The sequence below is a fragment of the Vigna angularis genome, chromosome 4 (genome assembly GCF_016808095.1).
Source record: "Vigna angularis cultivar LongXiaoDou No.4 chromosome 4, ASM1680809v1, whole genome shotgun sequence".
In the NCBI taxonomy this organism is placed as follows: Eukaryota; Viridiplantae; Streptophyta; class Magnoliopsida; order Fabales; family Fabaceae; genus Vigna; species Vigna angularis.
Window position 1 is genome coordinate 33,235,680 of NC_068973.1, and position 23,985 is coordinate 33,259,664.

The 23,985-nt window shown below is 35.0% G+C and overlaps 3 protein-coding genes across 10 annotated transcripts; all 3 read left to right on the forward strand.

Annotated features, from left to right (window-relative positions):
- Positions 1-4,477: 4,477 nt before the first annotated feature.
- On the forward strand, positions 4,478-13,771 carry LOC108331815 (probable ubiquitin-like-specific protease 2B). 7 transcript variants are annotated; one of them, XM_052876315.1, is made up of 16 exons: positions 4,484-4,669; positions 5,320-5,624; positions 5,710-5,785; positions 5,883-5,929; positions 6,235-6,432; positions 6,522-6,597; positions 6,799-6,907; positions 7,045-7,101; positions 7,969-8,100; positions 8,350-8,550; positions 8,635-8,690; positions 8,763-8,856; positions 9,704-9,797; positions 10,595-10,714; positions 11,283-11,666; positions 12,872-13,771. In XM_052876315.1, exons 1-16 carry the CDS (start codon positions 4,555-4,557, stop codon positions 13,550-13,552), a joined length of 2,745 nt encoding a protein of 914 aa, XP_052732275.1. In that variant the 5' UTR covers positions 4,484-4,554; the 3' UTR covers positions 13,553-13,771. The 7 variants fall into 7 exon arrangements, with proteins under 7 accessions (XP_052732279.1, XP_052732275.1, XP_052732276.1 ...); XM_052876316.1 differs by having other exon boundaries at positions 5,328-5,624; XM_017566766.2 differs by having other exon boundaries at positions 8,635-8,856.
- Positions 13,772-15,030: 1,259 nt separating this feature from the next.
- LOC108331858 (pyridoxine/pyridoxamine 5'-phosphate oxidase 1, chloroplastic) lies at positions 15,031-21,349 on the forward strand. 2 transcript variants are annotated; one of them, XM_017566840.2, is made up of 15 exons: positions 15,031-15,060; positions 15,131-15,325; positions 15,417-15,605; positions 15,695-15,733; positions 15,969-16,136; positions 16,228-16,333; positions 16,701-16,867; positions 17,010-17,252; positions 17,419-17,507; positions 17,612-17,662; positions 17,752-17,842; positions 19,316-19,420; positions 19,510-19,580; positions 19,795-19,887; positions 21,087-21,349. In XM_017566840.2, the coding sequence occupies exons 2-15, from the start codon at positions 15,185-15,187 to the stop codon at positions 21,151-21,153; spliced, it is 1,620 nt and encodes a 539-aa protein (XP_017422329.1). In that variant the 5' UTR covers positions 15,031-15,060; positions 15,131-15,184; the 3' UTR covers positions 21,154-21,349. The 2 variants fall into 2 exon arrangements, with proteins under 2 accessions (XP_017422329.1, XP_017422328.1); XM_017566839.2 differs by having other exon boundaries at positions 15,038-15,325.
- A 137-nt stretch (positions 21,350-21,486) lies between these two features.
- Positions 21,487-22,914, forward strand: LOC128196175 (uncharacterized). Its single transcript, XM_052876323.1, has 2 exons — positions 21,487-22,245; positions 22,482-22,914. The coding sequence occupies exons 1-2, from the start codon at positions 21,876-21,878 to the stop codon at positions 22,517-22,519; spliced, it is 408 nt and encodes a 135-aa protein (XP_052732283.1). The 5' UTR covers positions 21,487-21,875; the 3' UTR covers positions 22,520-22,914.
- The last annotated feature ends 1,071 nt before the right edge of the window (positions 22,915-23,985 follow it).

The window sequence follows — 23,985 nt, forward strand, 5'->3', positions numbered from 1 at the left end:
AAAAAGACCGGATGTTAAAGGCTCCCCCTAAATATGATCTCCCCCTCAATTAAACAAAGGATGCATATGATCAAGAGATCATTTTATTTATGAAAATAAAGATTACATTATAAGAAGACACATAACAGACAAAATTATAACATAGATGAAATGGCAAGTAAACAACAAAACAGTCTCCAAAAAAAAAAAAAAGTTTTTTTTTTTTTTTTTTACGCTGTGACTTAAGATAATCGATTATTACTTTAAATAATCGATTATGTGCTTGCCAAAATGTTAAAATCCAAATTTTTGAGGACGAGATAATCGATTATTACCTTTGGTAATCGATTATTTACGTTAATTTCCGAAAAACACAAATTTGGGCCAAATTTTCAACTTTAAGACACATCTAACATTCATAAATCATTTCAAAGCTCTTAAAAAATACCAGGATACCATAGAGTCTTCTTTTCCTTTTGAAAAATTAACCTGCAAAACCAAACAATAGAGTTTTGGTTCCCATAATCTCATTTGGGTCCTTTAAGATTAGAGACAATTTACTTTATAACAGGAATCCAAGCATATTTTCCATTTGGAACATCAAAATGTTTAATTCTACATTTGTTAGAAGTGTGCCCCTTTTTCATACAATAAAAGCATGTGACAACATTTGGGTTTCTATAAGACACAATTCCTTTTTCAACCCATACCCTACGAGTTCTTATCACTTTAGACTTTTTGTGTAAATGTGTGTTTCCACTTCTAGCATTGCTTCTCTCAAAGTTTGTTTTGGCATGTGACTTAGACTTAGTTGCCTTTGCAAGTAAATTCTCAAGAATGTCAATATCAAACATATGACTTTTACACGATAAACATTCAACAGGTTGTACAACAACATCAGATTCAGATAACTTAGTTTCTAGATTACTAACTTTGTTTCTCAAAACAACTTCGTCATCTAGTACTTTTTCATACTTCAATTTCAATTCATTATGCTCTTTCTTTAACTTTTTATGAGCAACATCAAGTTTTTCAGATTCATTTAACAAATCAAGAAATGCCTTTTGTAAATCAAATTCATCACTTGACTCTAAGCTAGAATCACTTACTTGGCTTCCTGCATCTTCTGAGTCTGCCATTAAGCACAAATTAGCTTCTTCATCTGAATTGCTTGAACTTGAAGAACTAGAAGCATTGTCTTCCCAAGCTATGTAAGCTTTCTTCTTCTTTGAAAATTTTCTCTCCTTCTTTTCTTCACTTTTCCTATTATTAGGACAATCAGTCTTCATATGTCCTCTTTCTCCACATCCATAACATTTAACGCTTGATGGAGATCCTTGATTTTCTTTCCTTTCTCCACGGTATTTGTCTTTTCCCTTTGCTTTCATAAATTTAGCAAACTTCTTAATCATAAGACTCATGTTTTCCTCATCGTTATCGGAATCATCATCCTCAATTCTCTTATAACTTTTTCCTTTTGAAATTTCAGATTTGAAGGCAAGTGTCTTTCTTTTGCCTTGATCCTCTTCTGTAGTTAATCTTTTCAGCTCAAGCTCATGCTCACGAAGCTTTCCAAAGAGAATCGCCGTTGACATCTGAGTGAGGTTTTGAGACTCCGAGATGGCAGTCACCTTTGGTTGCCAAGACCTGTCTAATGATTTCAAAATTTTCACATTCAATTCATCAGTGTCAAAAGTCTTACCTAAACCTGTTAGGTGGTTCACAATGTGAGTGAAATGCTTCTGGACATCAGAAATTGGTTCTCTAGGTTGCATTCTGAACATCTCATACTCCTGGATGAGTGTATTCTTCCTTGCACGTTTCACGTCGTCTGTACCCTCATGTGTGACTCTGAGGACCTCCCACATTTCCTGTGCTGTCTTACATATTGAAATTCTATAAAATTCATCAAGTACAACAGCAGATGAAATAATATTACGAGCCTTAATATCAAATTGGGCTCTTCTATTTTCCTCAGGAGTCCAGTTAAAGTATGGTTTTTCTACTTCTACACCATCAACAGTTCTTTTAGGAATATAGGGACCATTTAGCACAGCTTCCCAGATGCCTCTGTCAACAGACCCCATAAAAATTTCCATTCTGACTTTCCAGAATGCATAGTTATCACCAGTAAAGAGTGGTGGTCTGTTGATGGAAGCACCCTCGACATATACTTGATTTTGATGACCGGCCATTTTCGAAAGAATTTGAAAAAATATCAAAGCAAGCTCTGATACCAATTGTTGGAACAATCGGTACCGTTATAGAGTCGCGCAGCGGAATAAAATACTTAGAAAGCGTGTTACGGTCACAAATCAAGTTTAATGGTCCGTTTTAGAAAAACAATTTTCTTAGAGAAAATTTATCAAACAGTTGATGTACGTACAATAAAATGAGTGTAGGGAATAAGAAGATCAACACATAATTTTTATCCTGGTTCGAATCAAAAGATTCTACGTCCAGTCGTTAATCACTATAAATAGTGATTAACCTTTTTCACTAAAAATGGTTTCACAAATTACAACAAATAGTGAATAAAGCAGATAAATAAACCTTCCTTCGACGAACGAACCGGAAGAAGAACACTCTGCTAACTCGAAGAGAACCGCTCCGACTATCGACAAACGAAACGCGAGCTTCTCCTATTCACGAGACCAGGCAAAGCACCTTGCTAACTCGAAGAGAGCTTGCTCCGACTATCGACACACGACACACGAGCCTCTCCTGTTCACGAGACCAAGCAAGGGAACTTGAACTATAGCTTCTGAGAACTTCCTCTGACAAACAGTATTCTGCAAGAGCTTCTGTTCAACAACGTTACTATTGATCTTCACAGAAACCCAATATATAGCTAGCTGTTCTGAATATCTAAGGTTAAGTCTCAACTGCCACAAATAATCGATTATTGTAAGTGATAATCGATTATTTAAGTCCGTTACAGGGTTTTCAAAATGTGATAATCGATTATATGAAGTGATAATCGATTATTCCTGTATGACTCTGTGATAATCGATTATTGCCATTCCATAATCGATTATTGCAGTTAAAAATGCAAGTTTACAAGGTTTACAAGAATTTCCTACTACATTTAATTTCTACAAATTGCTTTTAACTAATTCTAATATCTTCTTCAACTAAAACTTCTTGTAGCATCATCAAAACAAATTTCTTCAAGATTTACCAATACTCCTTATTGGTAACAGTTATATGTTGAACTATGTGCTTGTGTGGATTGAAATGTTTATTGTATATATTGATGTATAAATTAAATTACCTAAGCTTACCCTTTCGTTTTCCTTGTGTTGTCTGTTGTCTTTGTACATTCGTCCTGTCATTGCAATGATCATCCGTGTGGATGTGAGCAGATGGAGGTGCGTCACTTGAAGAAATGCTAGAAGAAGAAAATTTGGAAGACGCTAATCTGGTGGAAGTGGAAGTTAAAGCCGAGCCTTAGAGCGCTCGCTAGGTTTTCATTTATTAGTCTTTCAGTTTTATTGTGGACGTTCGGTTAAGATTTTGTAAAACCGTTCGTCTCTGAACTTCTGTTAATGTTGTGTTGTATATAATGCTGTACTTTGAGCCGTTCGACTTTTTGAACCTCGTATCTTAGTGTACAGACTGCACTGTTTTACTGTTAAATGTAATTAATTCTGATTATGATTATTACTGTCTTTTGGGATGTTACACCAACTATTTACATTATTAACCGAATAAATTAGCAGATTTTATCAAAAATCTTATAGATATATTTGGATATAAGTTTGGATGATATTCATCCATTACATCAATAAATTAATTAAAAAAAGTAAAATTAAATAAATTTATAAATATTTTATCACATATTATACTAAAAATCAAGAGAAAAAATATGACTTACTAGATTTATAAACATTTTAGAACATCTTTAAATGCAATATCTTATTTTAAGATCTTACATTATTTTTTGGATAGATACTTCCATTTATTGTATTCACTTTAAGATTTTAAGTAGCTTTTTTTTTTTATAAATCCTACAATGATTTTTTTTTATTAAGGGATACTGAAATATAATATTATTTATCATTTTAGGTATTTTGATAGCTTTTGAGGATTTAAAATACAATATCATGATATATGATGGAGATTTTATCTCTTTTTAGTATAAGATATTGTAAATCAGATTTTGAAAAAAAAAATTGTTTATTTTCAAATTCTACTATTACACAATTTTTTTGTGCCATGGTATTTAAAAGTTTTTTCATTTTTCAATCAATTGAAAATTACTGCTGAAATGATTTTTAAAGTAATTATAAAAGTTACACATTTATTTCAAAAATTACAATTAAGAATTTTTGCTTAAAATTGAAATTTATATCAGTTTAATAGATATTTTATCAATATACGAAAATTTTCTGTATCAATTAGATAAACGAACATTCATTAGAGGTTGAGACAGCTGTCACATTTTAATTGGCAGATTTCACTACTATTTAGGTCACTCTTCAACGCAGATACCCCCAATTGCGAGAGTGCCATTACAGCTTGGATCAATTTCGCGCTCTCAACCAGCTCCCTCAAAAACCCTTATTGGAGACCATGAGTAAGTCTCCGAGCAGAGATCTGCAAGTCTTTGATTTCAATGAAGAGGATGATGCTGCAGCCTCGGACAAAGATTCCCATCACCAATCCCTATCCCACCACGATCCTCACGGTAAGACGATTCCCCTAAAATTCTAATTCGCCAAAACAAACGTTATCTTCAATGGGAATTGTTCATCTATAATACACGTTTTCCTTTAAAATGTTAATTCCAAAACGTTAACTCGGTAGCCATTGTCTTATTCGTGTTTGATTATTAATGGTTTTGATTTTAAGGTATAGTGTATGCTTCCTAGAGAGTCAAATTGAAGAACTGAAGGAGAAGGATGAAACCTACAGTAGATTTTTTCCTCTTAACGTTTTTTTGTTTGTCTGTGGACTTGAGGTTATCAATAATTTTAAAACTATGGTATCACGATTGTTGGATATGTTTTTTGACATAAGTTGGATTGTGTTGAGTATAGACATTATAGTTTTGATTGTAGTATGCGGATGAACTTAGGGCGTGTCATGGTTGCTGGATTCGGGCAGGGAAATTGAACTTTGTGTTCTTTAATAGATGGATAATGAAGAATGACTATCTATAATTATTATCATGTGATGAAAAAGGGTTAAAGACATACTAATGCTTACCAGGGCACTCGTTAAGGAAATATAAGTGTTAAGGAAATATGCCTGTCATGACTTCTTGTGTTGTTTCCATTCATCTCAAAGCTGGTATTTAATTAAATTGATTATATATAGCCAATGATATATTGACAGATTCCCAGGTGAGCAAGGTTGGCATAAAGAATGTTGCCAGTGTACCTTGTGTTGGCGTAGCTGGTGCTATTTTTAATTTGGAAAAGGGTGGTTCTGACCCTTCTCCTGATACACCGGAAGATATGTATGATAGTGAAGAGAAGAAATATGTGTTGGAAGCTGACAAACAGTCAAATTTGGGTAGTCATGAAAATGATCATCTTAAAGATGTTGATAACTATAACAAGCTAGAGAAAATGGATATATGTGGCGAAGTATCTTCACCTGAAACAGGCCACATTGAGCCTTCAGGGACTTCATACAGTGTACTGTAACTTCAATTTTGTCAGATTATAGTCTAAGGAATTGATTTAATTGTGAAACTTATATCTATGTTCAATTATTTTACAGAATGAATCAATTGATGTTAATTCAGAAGCTGATGAGAGTGCTCCAACAAGTCCTGCTTCTGATATTCCAGAGAATGGTGCTGTATATTTTATAATCATGGAGTCCTTATAATTCTAGCACTGTCAATTTGAAAATTATATTGCAGTTTTCTCACTAAGTATTCATTATTTCAGTTTCATTAAATGGTTTTGGATTGAATGGCACAGACAATTCTGATATGGTAAAGTTTATTTAACGACATTAACATGATATGCAATGTTTTTTCACCTTTTTTGTTTTTTTAGATTTGGTATTTCTTTAGTTGTTTTTTTATTGCTGTTCTTTTTACTTTTTCATCATTGATACATGCTATTTTTTTTATTGGTTTGTCTTTCTCCTGCCGCTGGTGCTTCATCGAATATACCTTTTTTACCTGAGAATATAAGTTGTTGTAATATCTCTTAATTTATTATTTTTGTTCTATATTATGTTGCTTTACTTTTTATTTCGTGTTGTTCACTATTATTTTCTTTGATGTATTTTCAGGATGACACAAATATAGAAGTCGTTCTTCATCCCGATTATGTCATATACCAAGATAATCATTATCTGGGGCCAACATTAACCTTTTCACCCTTTTGTGTCAAGATCAATGTTTCAACTTCTTGTATAAAGCAAGAAGCCTTTGATCTGGAATGGGCACTGGATGATCTCATTGACATTAATTGTCAATTGTTTCAAAGTGTGAGTTTTGTATTTCTATTGCTTTCATTACACTATGTATGTGTGTTGTGTATAAGTTCTATAATTCTCCTTTTATGCCTTTTCTTCAGAGTGGAACCGTCATTATTAAGCTTAGAGTAATATCAAGTAATGCAAGCCAGTCAAATCATGTAAGCAATGCTTCAGGTGAGTGCAATTACTATGATTGATTAATGGGGAATGATATTCTTCGTTATGACTTGCATATTTGACATAACTTGGTATTTTTATTCAAACTGTAGCTATAAAACTATGTGGGTAAATTCTGGTATTAGGAGTTTGTAGATTGTTTTGCATATGGTAACTTATCTGTTACTTACTGTATGTGCATTTTTGTACATATGCTAGGCATTGAGGAACTGAAATTTGCGCTTGTTGATTACAATTGGTCCCTGAGACATAGGCAAATCATATCTCTTAATACAAAATACTTGGCTTCTTGGAACATTGCGCTTCAGTAAGTCATTAAATTGTTTATAAACCAGTGATGTGTGCTTTCATTGTCATGGTAAAATTTATTTGGAAGATCTGGTTCTCTGAATGCCAATTTGTGTCATTTTTGTGAAGTATTATATTCATGTTTGATATTTGTAGTGCGGATGTAGAAGGCAATGAAACTGATTCACATGCATCAAGATGCTACTTCCCAAAGTAAGAATAATTAATTTTCTTTTCCTTTCAAACAAGTTTACCTTTATGTATTGATGCTGTAGTCCATATCTTTTATTTTAAAAACATTTTCAGGTTTAGTGCTTTATGGTATTCTATTTCCTTTGCTGTTGCATGGTATATGTTGTCTTTTTATTTTCTTTTCCCTTTATTCAATAGTTTATTCTATATGGTTTAATGTGTGTCTGTAATATGTTTGGCTTAGGATGATGTAGCTTTTGGGATAGATGGTTCATGGCATGGTGTTAGAAGCTTTATGGCCATGGTCTAGGGTGTAACTTTTGCAATTCATTCTTCCAACCGAGAGTGTACTTGAGATTCAGAACAGAGAGAAAATATATGTTTAGAGGGCTTGAAGGACTCCTCTCGTAATCTTCTATTTATATTGAAAAAATGATACAAGAATCCATGGAAGGTTGAGGGACTACACTAGACACCTAGGTGCAGAACTAGGTACAATTGTAGGTACGGCTGATAGTCATTTCCAACACTCTACTCCCTGCACTTAGACTTGATGATAATACATAGATGTAATTATTCTAACAAGTGTCAAAGATATCATTTATTGGAAATCAAATTCTGTTATGGTTACATTTTCCATAGATTTAAGTAGAAACTTCACAAAATCTGTTATGTTGAGGAAATCAAGTTTGCATAAATCTACTGAATTTTTATACTTTTTTAAATCTTTCTATTAGACTGGGTATAAAAGATCATGATATCTTGTATGAAACCATTAGAGCCTACTACCTTGTACTATAATTTTCTTGTTTTCATATTTGTATGTTTTGGAAGGGGAGTGTAACTTTTTATAGCAGTTTAACTCTGAGAATTTATGATCTGAAACAGTTTTGAGGAGAATTTTGATGATGTTATCTATCCAAAAGGGGATCCAGATGCTGTTTCCCTAAGCAAGAGAGATGTGGATCTCCTGCAACCAGACACATTCATTAATGATACAATTATCGATTTTTACATCCAGTAAGTTTTCTCTTTCTCTATTTGTATACATATCATTCTTTTGTTGCATTTTTTGTTAAAAATTATTTATTCATCATTTCTGTACGATAACATTTTTATCTTGTTCTACCTGTTTGAACCGTGGAGCTTCCTCTATCTTCTCTTTTTTTTTTTGTATACTTATGTTAAAGATCCATAAAAATTGTAGGGTTAAAATCTATATTTTGATTCTTGATGGAGTTGACAATTCACAAATCTCAATCTTCGCAGGTATCTTAAGAATCAAATACCGGAGGAGGAAAAACCTAGATTTCATTTTTTTAATAGTTTTTTCTTTAGAAAGCTGGCTGATATGGACAAAAATCCATCCAGTGCTTCTGATGGAAAAGCAGCATTTCTACGTGTTCGGAAATGGACAAGAAAAGTAAATTTATTTGCAAAGGATTATATCTTCATTCCTGTGAACTTCAAGTAAGACTTTATTGAAGTTTTGGTTCTCTGACTTTCTATTTGTATTCAAGTGCTGATCAGAATTTTCTTTTCATGTGATGATAGTCTTCACTGGAGTTTAATAGTCATATGCCATCCTGGTGAAGTGGTTAATTTTAATGGTGAGATCTCAGTTTATATTCTTTCTTGTGATACTCTGTTTTCAGAAATTTATGTTATTCTGTGTATTCCAGACAAGGAGATGCACGATTCACTTAAGGTACCCAGTATATTGCATATGGATTCTATAAAAGGAAGTCATAGTGGTCTGAAAAACTTGGTGCAAAGGTAGACTAAAACTTCTCACTTTCTTTTGTTCCCCTCTTAATCTCTTTCCTGTCCCAAAAAATGTATGCAGATTTTATGATTTTATTGAAACTGAATTCAGTGTTATATATGAAAGTGCAAGTTGTCTCTGGCTTCATGTTTGAGACCTTTGTAGACTATGCCCCTGCAGCTGAAGTTTGCAATTATTGATTTGGCCACTCTGTTTGCAATTATTGATTTGGCCACTTTGTTTGCAATTATTGATTTGGCCACTTTGTTAAATTGTGATTTTATAAAGCAATTGATAATGAATCTCCTGGTGGTTAGTGTGCTTGCTTTAATTATATTATTAGTCTTGAAATTTGGCTTGACCTTCATTATAACCAAAATTTGTAAATTATAATTTGTAGGAGCTTTTCAGGCTTTAGAACAAAAACTGATATTTTAAGCTAGTATTTGTGTATAATTATTCACTTAAACGATGTCTATGTTGTACTCAACTTTTGGCACAGCGTTACACATAAATCTGAATAATAGAGCTCAGTTGATCATGCATTTTTATTTATCAAACTGTAAGCGATTCTTGTAGATAAAATTTGTGTTATTGAAACTCTTAGAATTTGGGCTTAGGTTAGGACTTAACTCATAATACAAATAAGAACCAAAATTAATGTGCTTATGGATGCTGCTTATGTGTATTGCCATTTTCTGTTACCTTTTTTCAATTTTGACATTAATATCTATTATTTATACTGTTATACATGTTTATTTCCATTGCAACTGTGCAGATTCCTTATATTTGCATTGTCGATTAAAAAATTGAACTCAAGAGAGTTGTATTTGTTCTTTTGTCATCTGATATTTTCAGTTACTTGTGGGAAGAGTGGAAAGAGAGACACAAGGATACCTTGGAAGAAGACCTTTCATCAAGATTCTTCAACATGCGTTTTCTTCCACTTGCGGTAATGTCTGCTAACATTTTGACGATTTTTACCAGGGCAATCATTTTTCTTTTAGAGACCCATTAGTGTTAAATGAAACTAATTTCTGTTTTATCATTTGCTGGGAAGTAGATACTACATTGTTTTGGAAACTGGCTATATTTTTATGAAAAATTTCTTACTGGTTGGTTTTACTGGCTTAATTATTCATATATAATATACATATAATTGTTTCAATCCATTATGTTAGGAGTTGTTTTCAGTAGACCCACAAATTAATCTAAGATTGAATGGGTGAGACATTTTAGATCTTGAGATTTTAAAAGCTGTTAATCCATGGTTTTGCAAAAGCAATACTCATTTTAATCTTTTTCTACTTTGTTTTCCATTGATGTTTTGCAAAGTTAAGCATTTTAGAATTGAGAGTTTTGAAAAATCTCAGACTAAAGTGCCCTAGTCATTCGATCTTGTAGATTAATTTGGGGTTTACTGGGTTTTTATGCAAACCTTGTGTTACATACATTTGAAGAGGAAAATCCCATCACTTGATAATTTCAATTTTCCCCCTTTTTTTTTTCTACAAACAAATGCATACCTTTTGCATTTGTATCTTTCTTTAAATGTCTCATTATTAGGTGGGTTATTCAAGGAACACGGATCACTTGGCTTTATTCTCTGAAATGATTTTTTAAATTTTAAAATTGAATGCTATAACTCCATGCTAGTTGGCCTTTTTTTGCTTAAGACTGGTCACTTTTTGCCTTTTCTGCTTGAGTTCTCTTTTATTGTTATGATTGAATGCTCTCACTCCATGACAGTTGCCGCAGCAAGAAAACTCGTATGATTGTGGCCTATTTCTGCTTCACTACCTTGAGCTGTTCCTTACTGAAGCCCCTCTTAATTTCAACCCTATCAAACTAACCAAGTTTTCCAACTTCGTAAGTGATCTACTTATTCTTGTAGTTATGGTGTATTTCACACTTTTTGTTTGAACAAATGAAATCATTGGCAAAAGTTTCCATTCTAAAATCAATTATCTACTAGATTGGTTATCAATTTACGAATAGTTGTTTTTACTAAGAAATGCTGGTTGACTTAATTACTCGAGTGGTTCAATATTTATAAATTGAAACTAATTTACCTGTAATTCATTTGTTGCAACGTCCTCAATTTTCTTTATCTCTTCATCCAAGTAGTTCTAGCGAACAACTTTTTAGCATTCTCTCCAACTCACTAATTGGGCGAAGTCAATGTCCTATTACCTAGGTCTCACATAAAATTCTACTCAATACGATGAAGAATGTATTAAATGGGTATGATGTCAGCCTTTTTGTTTTAGTTGTTGATCGTGCCTATTTAAGTATTACATCTCCCAATTTTTGCAGTTCCTTGCTTAGTTGTCTTAATGCTTTCTATTTTTAACATTTGAAAGGTAAATGGCATCTTAGTAACGGATTCATATGGATTCTTATATGAGTTTGACCTAATATAACTAGTTATTTCCAGCTCAATGTAGACTGGTTTCTGCCTGCTGAGGCTTATCTCAAGCGAACACTGATCCAGAAGTTAATCTTTGAACTTGTGGAAAACCTTGGTTCACACGAAATCTCTTCCTCTGACTGTAGTGCTGACAATGAGTGCTTAGCAAATAATGATAACAGAACTGGGATTGATCACACTGAAGTCAATAAGGAGTCAACAACTTCGCATGTGGGGCAGGGAATAGAAATCACTCTATTGTCTGGTTCGTCATCTTTGGATCATCAATCTTTTAACAGTTCAGGCTTGGTTCTTAAAGAGCTTTTTGAGCCAGGAGCTACAGCAGGAGCTATGTTGGGACAGTGCCAATCTTTTGACCAGCGTTTCAATGGTTCAATATACACGATGGAGGTACCTACTTGTGTCTGCATTTTCTTTCTTGAATATGTTTGAACCACACAGAAGCCTGTTTTTGTCAAATAATTTATGCTGTCTGCTGTACATTATACAATGAAAAATCAACTTTCGACCTATCACTTTCTGGAGCATAGTTTCTAAATGTAGCCGTTCAGTGATGAGTACATTTTTTATTAGTGCCGTCAAAATGGGTTGAAACCCGTGAGCCAACCCGGATCACCACGGGTTTGAGTCGGGTTGGGTTGAAAAAAAATGCAAAATTTTTTATGCGAGCCAATTTTGACCCGGCTCACACGGGTTTAACCCGTGGTGGGTTGGGTTGGTTTACCAACCCGCCTATTTTTTTAATTAAATCAAATTAATTAAATTAATTATTCAAATCCTATTTTTTTTATTGAAATCAAATTAATTAAATTAATTATTCAAAAAGCACAACCTTTACTTAGCAATAGAGCCTTTCGTGTTGCTGTCTTTCCAAAAGTTTCCCTATGCAAATAAAACCCTAAGATTATAGATTGGATAATATTATAGATGGAGATAAAGAAGAAGATACTTCAAGAGAGCATAATAATGTGGATTTATCCATTTAAGACTCCAATTTAATAGATGGATACTATTATAGATTGGATAATTCAGGAATATATCATTTGTTTTATCTTGTTTTTAGACCTATCTACAAGCATGACAGTTTTATCTTGTGCTATATATTTTTGTTAATGGCTATATGTAGTTTCTTGGTCAAACGGTTGTGTATGTCTCATTAAACTAAATTTGGCAAAATTTTATGCTTGATACCTTAGAATATATATAACAATATATTTCTTTTGTTTCATTTTCTTTTATATCAATTGGTCCAATTATTACTGTTTCAATTTAATCGATCAAAGTAACATGTTATAAGAATCTCAGAAGAAGAGAGTGAAAAAAAAGTTAATTAAGTGAGCCAATGAGCCAACCCGTTTAACCCACCAACCCGTGATGGGTCGGGTCGGGTTCGAATTTTTTCGACTCGCTAATAAATGAGTCAGGTTGGGTTGGCTCACTAAGTGGCCAACTCGTGTCTGGTCGGGCCGGATTATTCGTTTTGACAGCTCTATTTTTTATGTTGGCAGGATATTTATTTTAGATCCCATTACATTCTCTTACATTTATGTTGTAAAACTAACCTTTCACCCCTCTTTTTTGTCCTATTATAATAGGAAGACACTGATCTTGGGGAACAGTTTATGTACCTGCCTACAGATCCCAACTTCCAGCAAGTGGCTGGAATTATTCCTCAAACATGTTCTTTGCCATATCTTCCCAGGGAGTGTGGAGATGATACATGTCATAGACCACAAATCTCTCTTCAAGCGAACCATGATGTGGTTGAGTCATCTCTACATTCATCAAATGGTGCCTTAGATGATTCAGAAGACGTAAGGGTCACAGAAAACTGCCCTTCTCTGAATGAGCCCAGGTCATCTAATGAAGCTGAACAAGCGGAGAAAACTTTTTCGGCAATGGTAAATGCTGAGCATGTCAGAGATATTTCCACCACTATTATTGGAAATTCTGGAGACTCAATTATGAAGTGTGATGATAACAATGGAGATCTCCACTCTACTGGTCAAGAAATTCTGACAATACCATTGCAACAAGTTTCTCATGTCCCAGATTATGGTGAAACTCCCACGATAACATTGCAACAAGTTTCACAGTTGGCAGTTGATGAGGACACTCCCACAATTCCATTGCAACAAATTTCTGATACAGTAGATGACGGTGAGACTATTGATGGCGTGGCACCTGATATGTGTGAGGAACAAGCTTCAAAGAGGCGGCGACTTATGCCTGTTGAATGTAATGGTGAGGGCACTGTGACAAATTCCGATCTGTAGATAACTAGATGTAGATAGATATGGCTTCCTTACATTACTTTTGGATTGTTTCTAGGTTGTACTTTACCAATGTGAATACTAAAATAGTGTCGTTGCTGGGTTGTAGTAGTTAGTTAATTCTGCGGCCAAAATTGGAAATTACCTGCGGACTTTAGATACAATTCATCCTGGCATTAGCAGGATTTTTTTTCCTTTGATGAATTTCAAGTTCCTTTCTTACATCTTAAGCTTCATACTTAATTTTACTATTGTTCCTTTTGATTTTGTTTTTCAATAGGGTTAACATGTTTTCTTACAAATAGTGAAGTGGAAACCAATAAAAAGTTAATTACCAATGTTCATGGTGGAAGTAACTTGAAAATAACAAATATGGGTTCAAAATTAGTGCGTGGAACATGTTGATCCTTGTTTATATTTCAATTCAACTACTAATCATACTAAAGTAACAATACAGGAAAAAAATCTAATATGATAATTAAATTAATATAAACATTTAATTTTAATTTATTACAATTAGATAATAAAATATTAGACCCACAAGTGCAACCTTGTATGCGATTTTGTTAAAAGAATCTTAAAATTGATATGATTATTCTAGAAAAATGTATTCTAATCAAAGATGTTTAATAAAAACATTTAAATAAGTAATGTTCAAACCGTGTTGGTAATTATTTAACATAAAAAGGCTTGACTAAATTTATTCTCATCCTTTTCAAATTAACCAATCTTGAATGTTACTCCATGAAAGAGATAATTTAAATTCTTCAATAAATAAAAATCATGCTTAAAAATAGATGAAAAGAAAGGAAGCTTTTCATAAAATCTGCTACAATACATGCCAGTATTTCATCATGCTTTAAAGAAATAATTTGATTTTTCTACTTTATTGATGGAAACACATGAAATAACAAAACACTTGAATCAAATGTAAGATTATGAAACAAAACAGGAGAATTAAGTACAAAACAAATTAATTGTTGACAAACAAGTTTTTAACTTTTATCCATTATATTATAACTTGTTTAACCCTCATCGTATTTTTAAATAATGTTGATCATGTTTAAATAACGTAAAAAATGTACACAAAAAAATTATAAAGAATCAACATTATTAATTGTTATAAACTATATACTATAGAAAAAATAATTACTAAAATAAAAAATATTAAAAAAAATTATATTAAAGTTAAAAAAAATAGATACACAGAAAACAGTTATATAATTAATTTACTTATTAACTTCTGTAATATTATTAAATACTTATAATATTTTATCAGATAGTTATTATTTATTTAGGTATTTTTTAAAAGTTAATAAAATTTATTATGTTTATTAAAATATAATTAATAAGAAAATGTGTAAAAAAATCAGTTTAAAAAAATAGTTAAAAATTAAATTGACTGAAAAGAATGGAATAAACCCAAATGTAAACCAAAATAACATAGCGTATTTAATTTATTCATTTCACAGGGTGACCACCACCACTGGACACCACGTAGAGCTAGAGAGGTGCAAAATGGGAGAAGTGGATTATGATTTGATTTTATGTGCATAGTTTAACCTTTATTACCATATGCAGTGTTAGTGAGTTCAACAGTGGGGAGATGCAGAAGCAGAAGGAACAGCCAAATCAATGCGTTTATTGGTTCCCAGAGGAAGAAGAATCGTCAGAAGAAGCATGACATGTCTATGCCTTACCCATTCACTCACTCAAACCCATAGCCCCTTCCCTTCTCTACACAATAACAGAAACTCCCTCTTTCAGTTTTTCTCGGTAAGAAAACCAATTCCCTTTTCTTCTCTCATAAACTCTCTCCATGTTTTTCTCTGAAATCTTCGCGTTTCTGTTTCGTCTTTTCTTTCAGGGTATTCTCCGACCTTCAATTCGCCCCTTTTCCGCTAACTTCAACGGTGGGCCCACGTCTGCTGCATCTTCTTCTGCAATAATGGCCGATTTCCACGCTGATTCCGTCACTTACCTCACACAGCGAGAAGCCGCTGAGATTGATGAGACGCTCATGGGTCCTCTCGGCTTCAGCGTCGACCAGCTCATGGTCTTTCTTTCTTTCTCTTTTATTTTTTCATTTTCGTGTGTTAATGCAGTTGGTTAAGTTAGTTAACGCCTTTTGTTTCTAATTTTTAGGAATTGGCTGGTTTGAGCGTCGCTGCTTCCATTTCTGAGGTACTTGTTTTTTGTGTAAATCGTCTCAATTTTCCACGGAGGATTATGATAATTGTAAATTTGATTTCTGCTACGCAGTGAAGTGTTCTTATTGGTGTTTTGTTGCATTAGGTGACTAGAATGAAGTTTGATAGAGGAAACATCCTTTTGCTAAAATTTGTTCTTTCTCTATGATTTTTTTTTGTCTGTATGTTAATGTTGGTGAGATTGTTCTTGAATTATTTTTATCTCACAGGTTTACAAACCCACTGAGCATGGTCGGGTTCTTACTATATGTGGACCTGGTAACAATGGTGGTGACGGTCTGGTGGCTGCTCGCCACCTGCATCACTTTGGTTATAAGCCCTTTGTGTGTTACCCAAAGCGTACCCCCAAGCCTCTCTATTCTGGATTGGTTACTCAGGTTGGATGGAACTCATCTTGACAGTTTAGAACTCCACACTTTTTTTTTGTCGAATGGTTACTTCAAGTCTCATGAATTGTTGTTGCCGTAGCTTGAAGCACTGTCTATCCCTTTCTTGTCAGTGGAAGAACTACCGTCAGATCTTTCAAATGACTTTGACATTCTTGTGGATGCGATGTTTGGATTCTCATTTCATGGTAGGTATTTTTCTTTTTGGGATTTATTTGCGCATCTAGAGCATCTATATGTTTCTCACCTATGTTTTGCAAACCAGGGACCGAACAACATACTGTTACCACTGTTTTTATGCCGCTAATCATTAATTGCCTTTTTGTTTTCATGTATTCCCCCTTGTTATTTTGATGCTTACTGTTAGAATCAATATCATTACAATTATAATCTGCAGCAGCACTCGGTTAAATTAAATAACTCTTTTTTTTTATTTTCAAAGTCTTTCACATCCTATCACATTGGCTCTGAATTCTGAACTACTGTATGGATCATCAACAAATAATTCCATTTTAATTTTATAGGGCTATACTTTGTTGTTTTCTGTTTCTTCAGGTTCTCCCAGGCCTCCTTTTGATGATTTGATCCAGAGACTTGTCTCTTTGCACGATAATGATCAAATTGATAAAAAAAGACCAGTTATAGTCTCTGTAGATATTCCCTCTGGTTGGCATGTTGAAGAGGGAGATGTTGATGGTACAGGCATTAAGCCTGATATGTTGGTATGTTTCAGGGATATTTCTGTCTCATTATTTATTTCTTTAAATGTTGAAATTTAGATATAATATCGTCAGATATTTATTTCCACACAAACTGTGTTTCTATCGAGATACCATTCCTCCGTTGTGTTTATTTTTTCTGTAGGTTTCTTTGACAGCCCCAAAATTAGGCGCAAAGAAGTTTGGTGGTCCTCACCACTTTCTAGGAGGTAGATTTGTCCCACCAGCTATTGCAGAAAAATATAAGCTTGTGCTTCCACCTTATCCTGGAACATCCATGTGTGTTCGAATTGGAAAGCCTCCACAAGTTGATATCTCAGCTCTAAGAGAGAATTACATCTCACCAGAATTTCTTGAAGAGCAGGTGGAGGCTGACCCAATTAATCAGGTAACTTTCATGTGAAACAATACTTTGTTGCAGAGTTGTTCTTTTACCCTTTTTGTGGTTGTCAAGGAATTTAGCACTTTACCATGATCTCTTTCAGTTTACAAATCTGAGATTTTAACGACTACAAATGATTTCCATTTTACAATATTATTTTTGTTATCTGCAGTTTCGCAAATGGTTCGATGATGCAATGGCTGCTGGTTTGAAGGAACCAAATGCCATGGCCTTGTCAACTGTAGGGAAGGATGGAAAACCGTAAGATTTTCTTAATGTTAAAATTAATTACTTTTCCATACTTCTGAATAATGTGTAATATCTGAACTAAAAGTTACAAATTACTCTTCTTGATCTGCCTGCAGCTCATCACGAATGGTTTTGCTAAAAGGGTTGGATAAAGACGGATTTGTGTGGTCAGTAATGATCTGTTATTTTTATTTTAGACCTGTTATATTTGAGCAAATGCTTAATTGTGTTCAGCTACTGCAATTGATTTGCACAGGTACACAAACTATGAAAGTCGAAAGGCACGTGAATTGTCTGAAAATCCTCGAGCATCTCTGCTTTTTTACTGGGATGGTTTAAACCGTTCGGTGAGTATTGCTTACATTCTGGCCAGCCACATCTTGAGATTGACCTATTATTCATGGAATTGGTGAAGTTTATTTTCAATCCAATCACGCCTTCTTGGAAACATGGTGCGTCATGCCATAATGTACTTTTATATGGAGGGATAAAGAGGATCAGTATGATAATTGGTAGTTACAATATAACACCTAAGAGACTGTTTAGGATTTGGATGACTAAAACCTCAGGTGGTATAACATAGGGGATTAGAATATCTACTATCGGTATGGCTTCAACTTTTGGAGGCTTGAGTTGATTAGTGTCGGTAAGATTCAGCTGGGATTCAAAAGGGCTTGATATGTTTGGTGATCCATCGATGTGGTTTTAATTTTCTTAAGCCTTGGTAGAGAAAAGCTGATTTTCCATGTTAAAGTCAAAACAGACAGCTAGAAATTTTAGTCATGATAAAACTTGAACACGTGAAGTCTGTGTCCTTTATCATTGTTGTTTTCTCTCTTTTATCTAGCAAAATAATAATCCATATTGATCTTAATCCCGTCTGTTTATTTATCTATATTTGTTGCATTAAGTTTGATATTAATACCACCAAAACTTCCTGCAGTTGCCTACCTGCATTCTTAGTCGAATACTTTTTTTAAACCATTTTGTTTCTTGAAATGATCTTATATTAGGGAACCTGCACAAATGATACAAGATGAATATCAGTAATATTTCGGCTAGACAAATTTAATTTGCTGTTGTTGTGTTCTTTTGCATTTGCTGACTTGATTTTCATTGGTGAAGAACAATGGTTAGCGTGTCAATTTAACTTGATACATACATACATTTTGATAATGCAAACTGTCACTGCATTTTGGATGCATGCCTCAACTATTGGATATTCATGATATTTTAGGAGTGTTGGATACGCTCACTCAAAGGGATCTAACTCCCATGAGGCTACATTTTTCTTTTTATCAAGCTTTCCGTCACCTAATTCATGTCACTCAAGGGCTCTCTTTGCTGAGATGCCACATCTTTTCTGGGATCAGATGCAAACCACTCATGAGAATATGAAGAATGAGAGCCTTATTTCGAGATTCGCAACAATGAGATCAAGCAAAGGAAAGATTGGCCTGTGTAGTGTTAGGTAGAGGTATTGCCTGGCACACCTCTCCTAGTGTTTTTGTTGCCTTCAACCCTTAAGGGAATGAGCAGCTAGCTAACTCGAAAGATGCAGTTAATGCAGTCAAAACTACACCCATAACCCAGTTTGGAAAATCTGAAGCAACTGCCAATTGTGATTGACTGATTCTGTTTTCGCAGGTCCTTTTAGTTGGACCAGCTGTAATCAATTGTTTATCTGTATCTTAGGGAAATGATTTTTTTTTCCTTTCTTATTTAGGCTTCTGAAACTGTGTACGGTTTTCATAATTTATTTCCTCCGTAATTCATATTTATTGTTATCCATTACTTTTTTTGTTTATTTATTTTCCTAGGTACGGGTAGAAGGGCCCGTTCAGAAAGTCTCTGATGAGGAATCGGAAGAATATTTCCATAGCCGTCCTAGAGGAAGTCAGATTGGAGCAATAGTTAGCAAGCAGGTCTAGTTCTGCCTCACTTTAAATTTAATTGTTATATATGGAAATGGTATGACATATTAACTTATAATTTCAATTTCTTGGATCATTAGAGTACTGTAGTACCTGGTAGGCATGTTCTTTATCAGGAGTACAAAGAACTGGAACAAAAATACGCCGATGGGTAAGTTATTGAACAACTACTTTTGACTCAATGTTATTTGTAAATTATGATAAAATATGTTACTCTCTCGAGATGGTCTATAACCCCATGGATTCTCATTGCTTGTACTTGGAAACCTGAGTAGCTAACCATCTCATTTGGCCACGATTATACTTTTCTCCCATTTGTTAACTCTAGGGAAGATGTAAATAATCCTCATATTTTCTACCTGCAGAAGTATGATCCCTAGACCTAACTGGGGAGGATATAGACTCACACCACAACTTTTTGAGTTTTGGCAAGGACAGAAATCTCGCTTGCACGACAGGTGGTTGCATCCTCGTTTGTGATAGGTTTTCTTGTTTTTAAGTTGCTTTTTTTTTTCTATGAATGGATGAAGCCAAACAATATGTACATAATAGTTTTTTAGTAACGTATATTGGGTTTTCAAGCCACGGCTTAGGTTCAAGATCCGAGTCGTATGCCTATCAATTTGAGTTTATCTATATCCTAGTCTGCCTGCTTGGTTATGATAACGTTATAAAGTAATCTGCCATATCTACAACAATATATGACATTTTTACTTTAAAGAGTTATTGATTCTATCCCCACAAGAAAAAAATTGAGTTACTTAAATAAGTTTGAGATTTATATTGAAAATCAACCCTTACAAGCTTTTGCTGCATCCCCTCATCAGTCTAAAATAGCTTGAATGTCGAAGCTTATCTTGACATTACTTAAAATTTGGATATACTTGTCCTTGATGAGCAATTTTTATTTGGAATTATTTTTTATTTAGGGACGTTGTTCAATTTTGAATTATTTTATTCTGGTGTAGAATAGGGTTATCTGAGCCTGGTGTTTTGTTACGTTTGGTCTATAAATAAACCGTCCACAGGAACCTGGTATTTTATTAGGAAGAAATATGGATATCCTATTACAAAGATAAAGCATTGGAAAACTTCAAGAGTACGCGCCCTCCATTCCCAGACCTGTGGCCCCAATTCTCTCAGAAATGACTAGTTACCTCTCCCTCTGAAACGCTGCCTATCCGTAGTCAAGATGCATTATTTTTCTTATTGTCCCAATTAAACTAACTCCCTCACTAACAATTACTGATTGATGCTAAAGATATCTAGTGCCCCTAAACATTTACTTTTTATCATCATGGCGAACAACTTGTGATTTCTGAAAAGAGTTCCACTGAGGTCCTATTGTCTGATGTTCCCCATAAGTGACTATTTTACCTTTCAATCTCTACTCCTCTTCTTGTTTATGAGAGAGATGCCTGATTTCTTCTAAATATCCCAGCCCAACTCCCTGTCTCTCACTCACTAAAAGATATCTAACACTGACACCTAACAGAAACATTTCACAGACTTCCTTTCCTTGTAAGATTTGTTTGAAACCCTAGTTAAAGGAGTACGATGTCCTAGACCATCATTCTGTGCCAGAGTTCATTTTCATATACATTGAAGTAAATTTCCACAATATTTTCCTGAGATTGTGTGCATGTTTTATTCACAGGTTGCAATATACTCCCCATGAGATCAATGGACAGCGGCTGTGGAAGATTGAGCGGTTGGCTCCCTGATAATATTTTTTCTGTTAAATATCTCAATTTGTGAAGAACAAAGGAAATAAAGTTGTATTTAAATGTCAGCCTCTTTTCTTTCGTCATGTTGAATTGTGCTCTACCTATTTGTTCATATACTTGTACTTTTTTTATATGACATTCTAAGTAGACTTGATCGCAGGCATACATTCCAAGTAAAAAATTTCCCGAACGATAGCAGTTCCTTTGGAAATTGTTATAGCTTGTTGTTAGATGTTAAGTTGTGTGTTTCTGTTAATTGGGCTTAGCCCATTCTGTATTTAGAGTTTAACCCTTATCTTACATTATAAATAAACTATCCTATGTGTATGCTAAACACATAAGGGAGATTTCTCCTAATCTTCTTCACTATATTTAACATGGTATCAGAGCACAGGAATAGTTCCAGTCAACTCCACGGTCTCCGACACCCATCACTGTCGCTGTTGTCGCAGTTGCCACTGCCGTCGTCGCCGCTGGAGTTCCAGAATCGACCGGTGACCACACCATCGGAAGCGTCTCGGCCGGGCGACCACCGTCGTATGAAGATCGCGGCGAACGGACCTCTCACGCGCCTCCACGCGCCGCCGCGCGTGCCGGCGCGTCGCCAGAGCTTTCCGCTGCCGATCAGCACCGCCGTGATCGCCTCCTCGCCCTCTTTCTGGATCTGTGGTCGTTGCGTCAATCAGAGCATTTTGAATTTTTAGGGTTTCTCCCTCTCCATGGCTGTCCAACTTGATGATCGGAGACGGTCTCGCCAACCCGGTAACGGACGTCCAAAATGTGACCACTGTGGCAAGCTAGGCCACAAAATTGATAGATGTTATGCACTTCATGGACGTCCTCTTCGACCTATAGTAATGGTTAATTCTGATCCACCTCCCCGATCACCGTCTGCAGACCATCCTACTTCATCAAATACCATAAATAACCCTTTACTCTTTCAAGAATTTCTCAGATGGTATGAGGACCGTCAGCACTCTAGTTCCACTACATCTGCTTCTGTTACATGCACAGGTACTCCTTTTGTCGGTCTGACTCACTCTCTCGGATCTTGGGTCCTTGACTCAGGTGTCACCGATCATATCACTGGTAACAAGTCCTTGTTTTCTTCCTTGTCATGTTCGGTTAATTTACCCTCGGTAACGATGGCTGATGGGTCTCGAGTCTCATCTCATGGTATTGGTATTGTTCATATTTTTCCGTCCATATCCATTGATAATGTACTTTATGTCCCTCGGTCTCCTTTTAACTTATTGTCCGTAAGTCGTCTAACTCGTTCCCTTAATTGTGTTATTTCATTTACCAAAGATTCTGTTTGGTTGCAGGACCGGAGTTCGAAACACATGATTGGCACAGGATGTGAGTCTCATGGCCTATATCATCTCAGCCCTTCTCCACATGCTGGCGTAATCATGGAGTCATCATCCCTTCTTCATGCTCAGTTAGGTCATCCCAGTCTTGCCAAACTGCAGCAACTTGTTCCGAGTCTGTCCAAATTATCAAGTTTGTCGTGTGAGTCTTGTCAGTTAGGTAAACATACTCGTAGTTCCTTTCCTCGTAGTGTTTCACAACGAGCGTCATCCCCCTTTTCATTGGTTCATTCTGATATTTGGGGACCTAGTCGTGTTAAGTCAACTTTAGGATTTCAGTATTTTGTTACCTTTATTGATGACTATTCCAGATGTACTTGGTTGTTTCTCATGAAGAATCGTTCTGAGTTGTTTTCTATTTTTCAAACTTTTTTCAATGAAATAAAAACTCAGTTTGGGGTTTCTATTCGCACTTTACGTAGTGATAATGGCCGTGAATACCTTTCTCAACAGTTTAAACATTTTATGGCTTCTCATGGCATTCTTCACCAAACCTCATGTGCTTATACCCCTCAACAAAATGGGGTGACTGAGTGCAAGAATAGACACACCTTATTGAAACAACTCGTACCCTTCTCATTCATGGTCAAGTACCCTTACGTTTTTGGGCTGATGCTGTTCTCACGGCATGTTATCTTATCAACCGCATGCCATCTTCCGTCCTAGCAAACAAAATCCCTCATTCTATATTATTTCCTCAAGACCCTCTACATCCATTACCACTTAGAGTTTTTGGGTCTACATGTTTTGTTCATGATTTTAGTCCTGGTCTTGATAAGTTATCTCCTAGGTCTCACAAATGTGTCTTCTTAGGATTTCCACGGTCACAAAAGGGCTATAAGTGTTTTTCCCCTTCCCTCAATCGTCATTTTATCTCTACTGATGTCACTTTTGATGAATCTTCTTTTTACTTTACACATTTATCTTCTAGTTCTGTACCTCTCCCTGTTATTGTTGATATTCCTCTTATCTGTGATCCTCCTGGTGATGCTCCACCCATTTTGTCTCCTTCTTTAGACTCTCATTCACCACAGGATCGTCCTTCACCACCACCCCTTCAGGTTTATAGTCCCCGCAATTGTCTCCCTCATGACTCACTTCCAGTGCCGCCTCTTGTGTCTCCTCCGGCTCCAGCAACTAAGTCTGACTTGCCTATTGCCCTCCGTAAAGGTATACGCTCTACCCGTAACCCTTCCTCCCATTATACTGTTCTTAGTTACCACAGATTATCTCCATCTTTTTATACTTGTCTCTCATCCATTTCTTCTGTGTCAATTCCTAAATCTGTGGGTGATGCCTTAAGTCATCCTGGCTGGCGTCAAGCTATGCTGGATGAATTAAGTGTTTTACAGAAAAGTGGAACTTGGGAGCTTGTCCAATTACCATCTGGAAAGTCTGTTGTTGGTTGCAGGTGGGTGTATGCTATCAAGGTTGGTCCTGATGGCACAATTGATCGTCT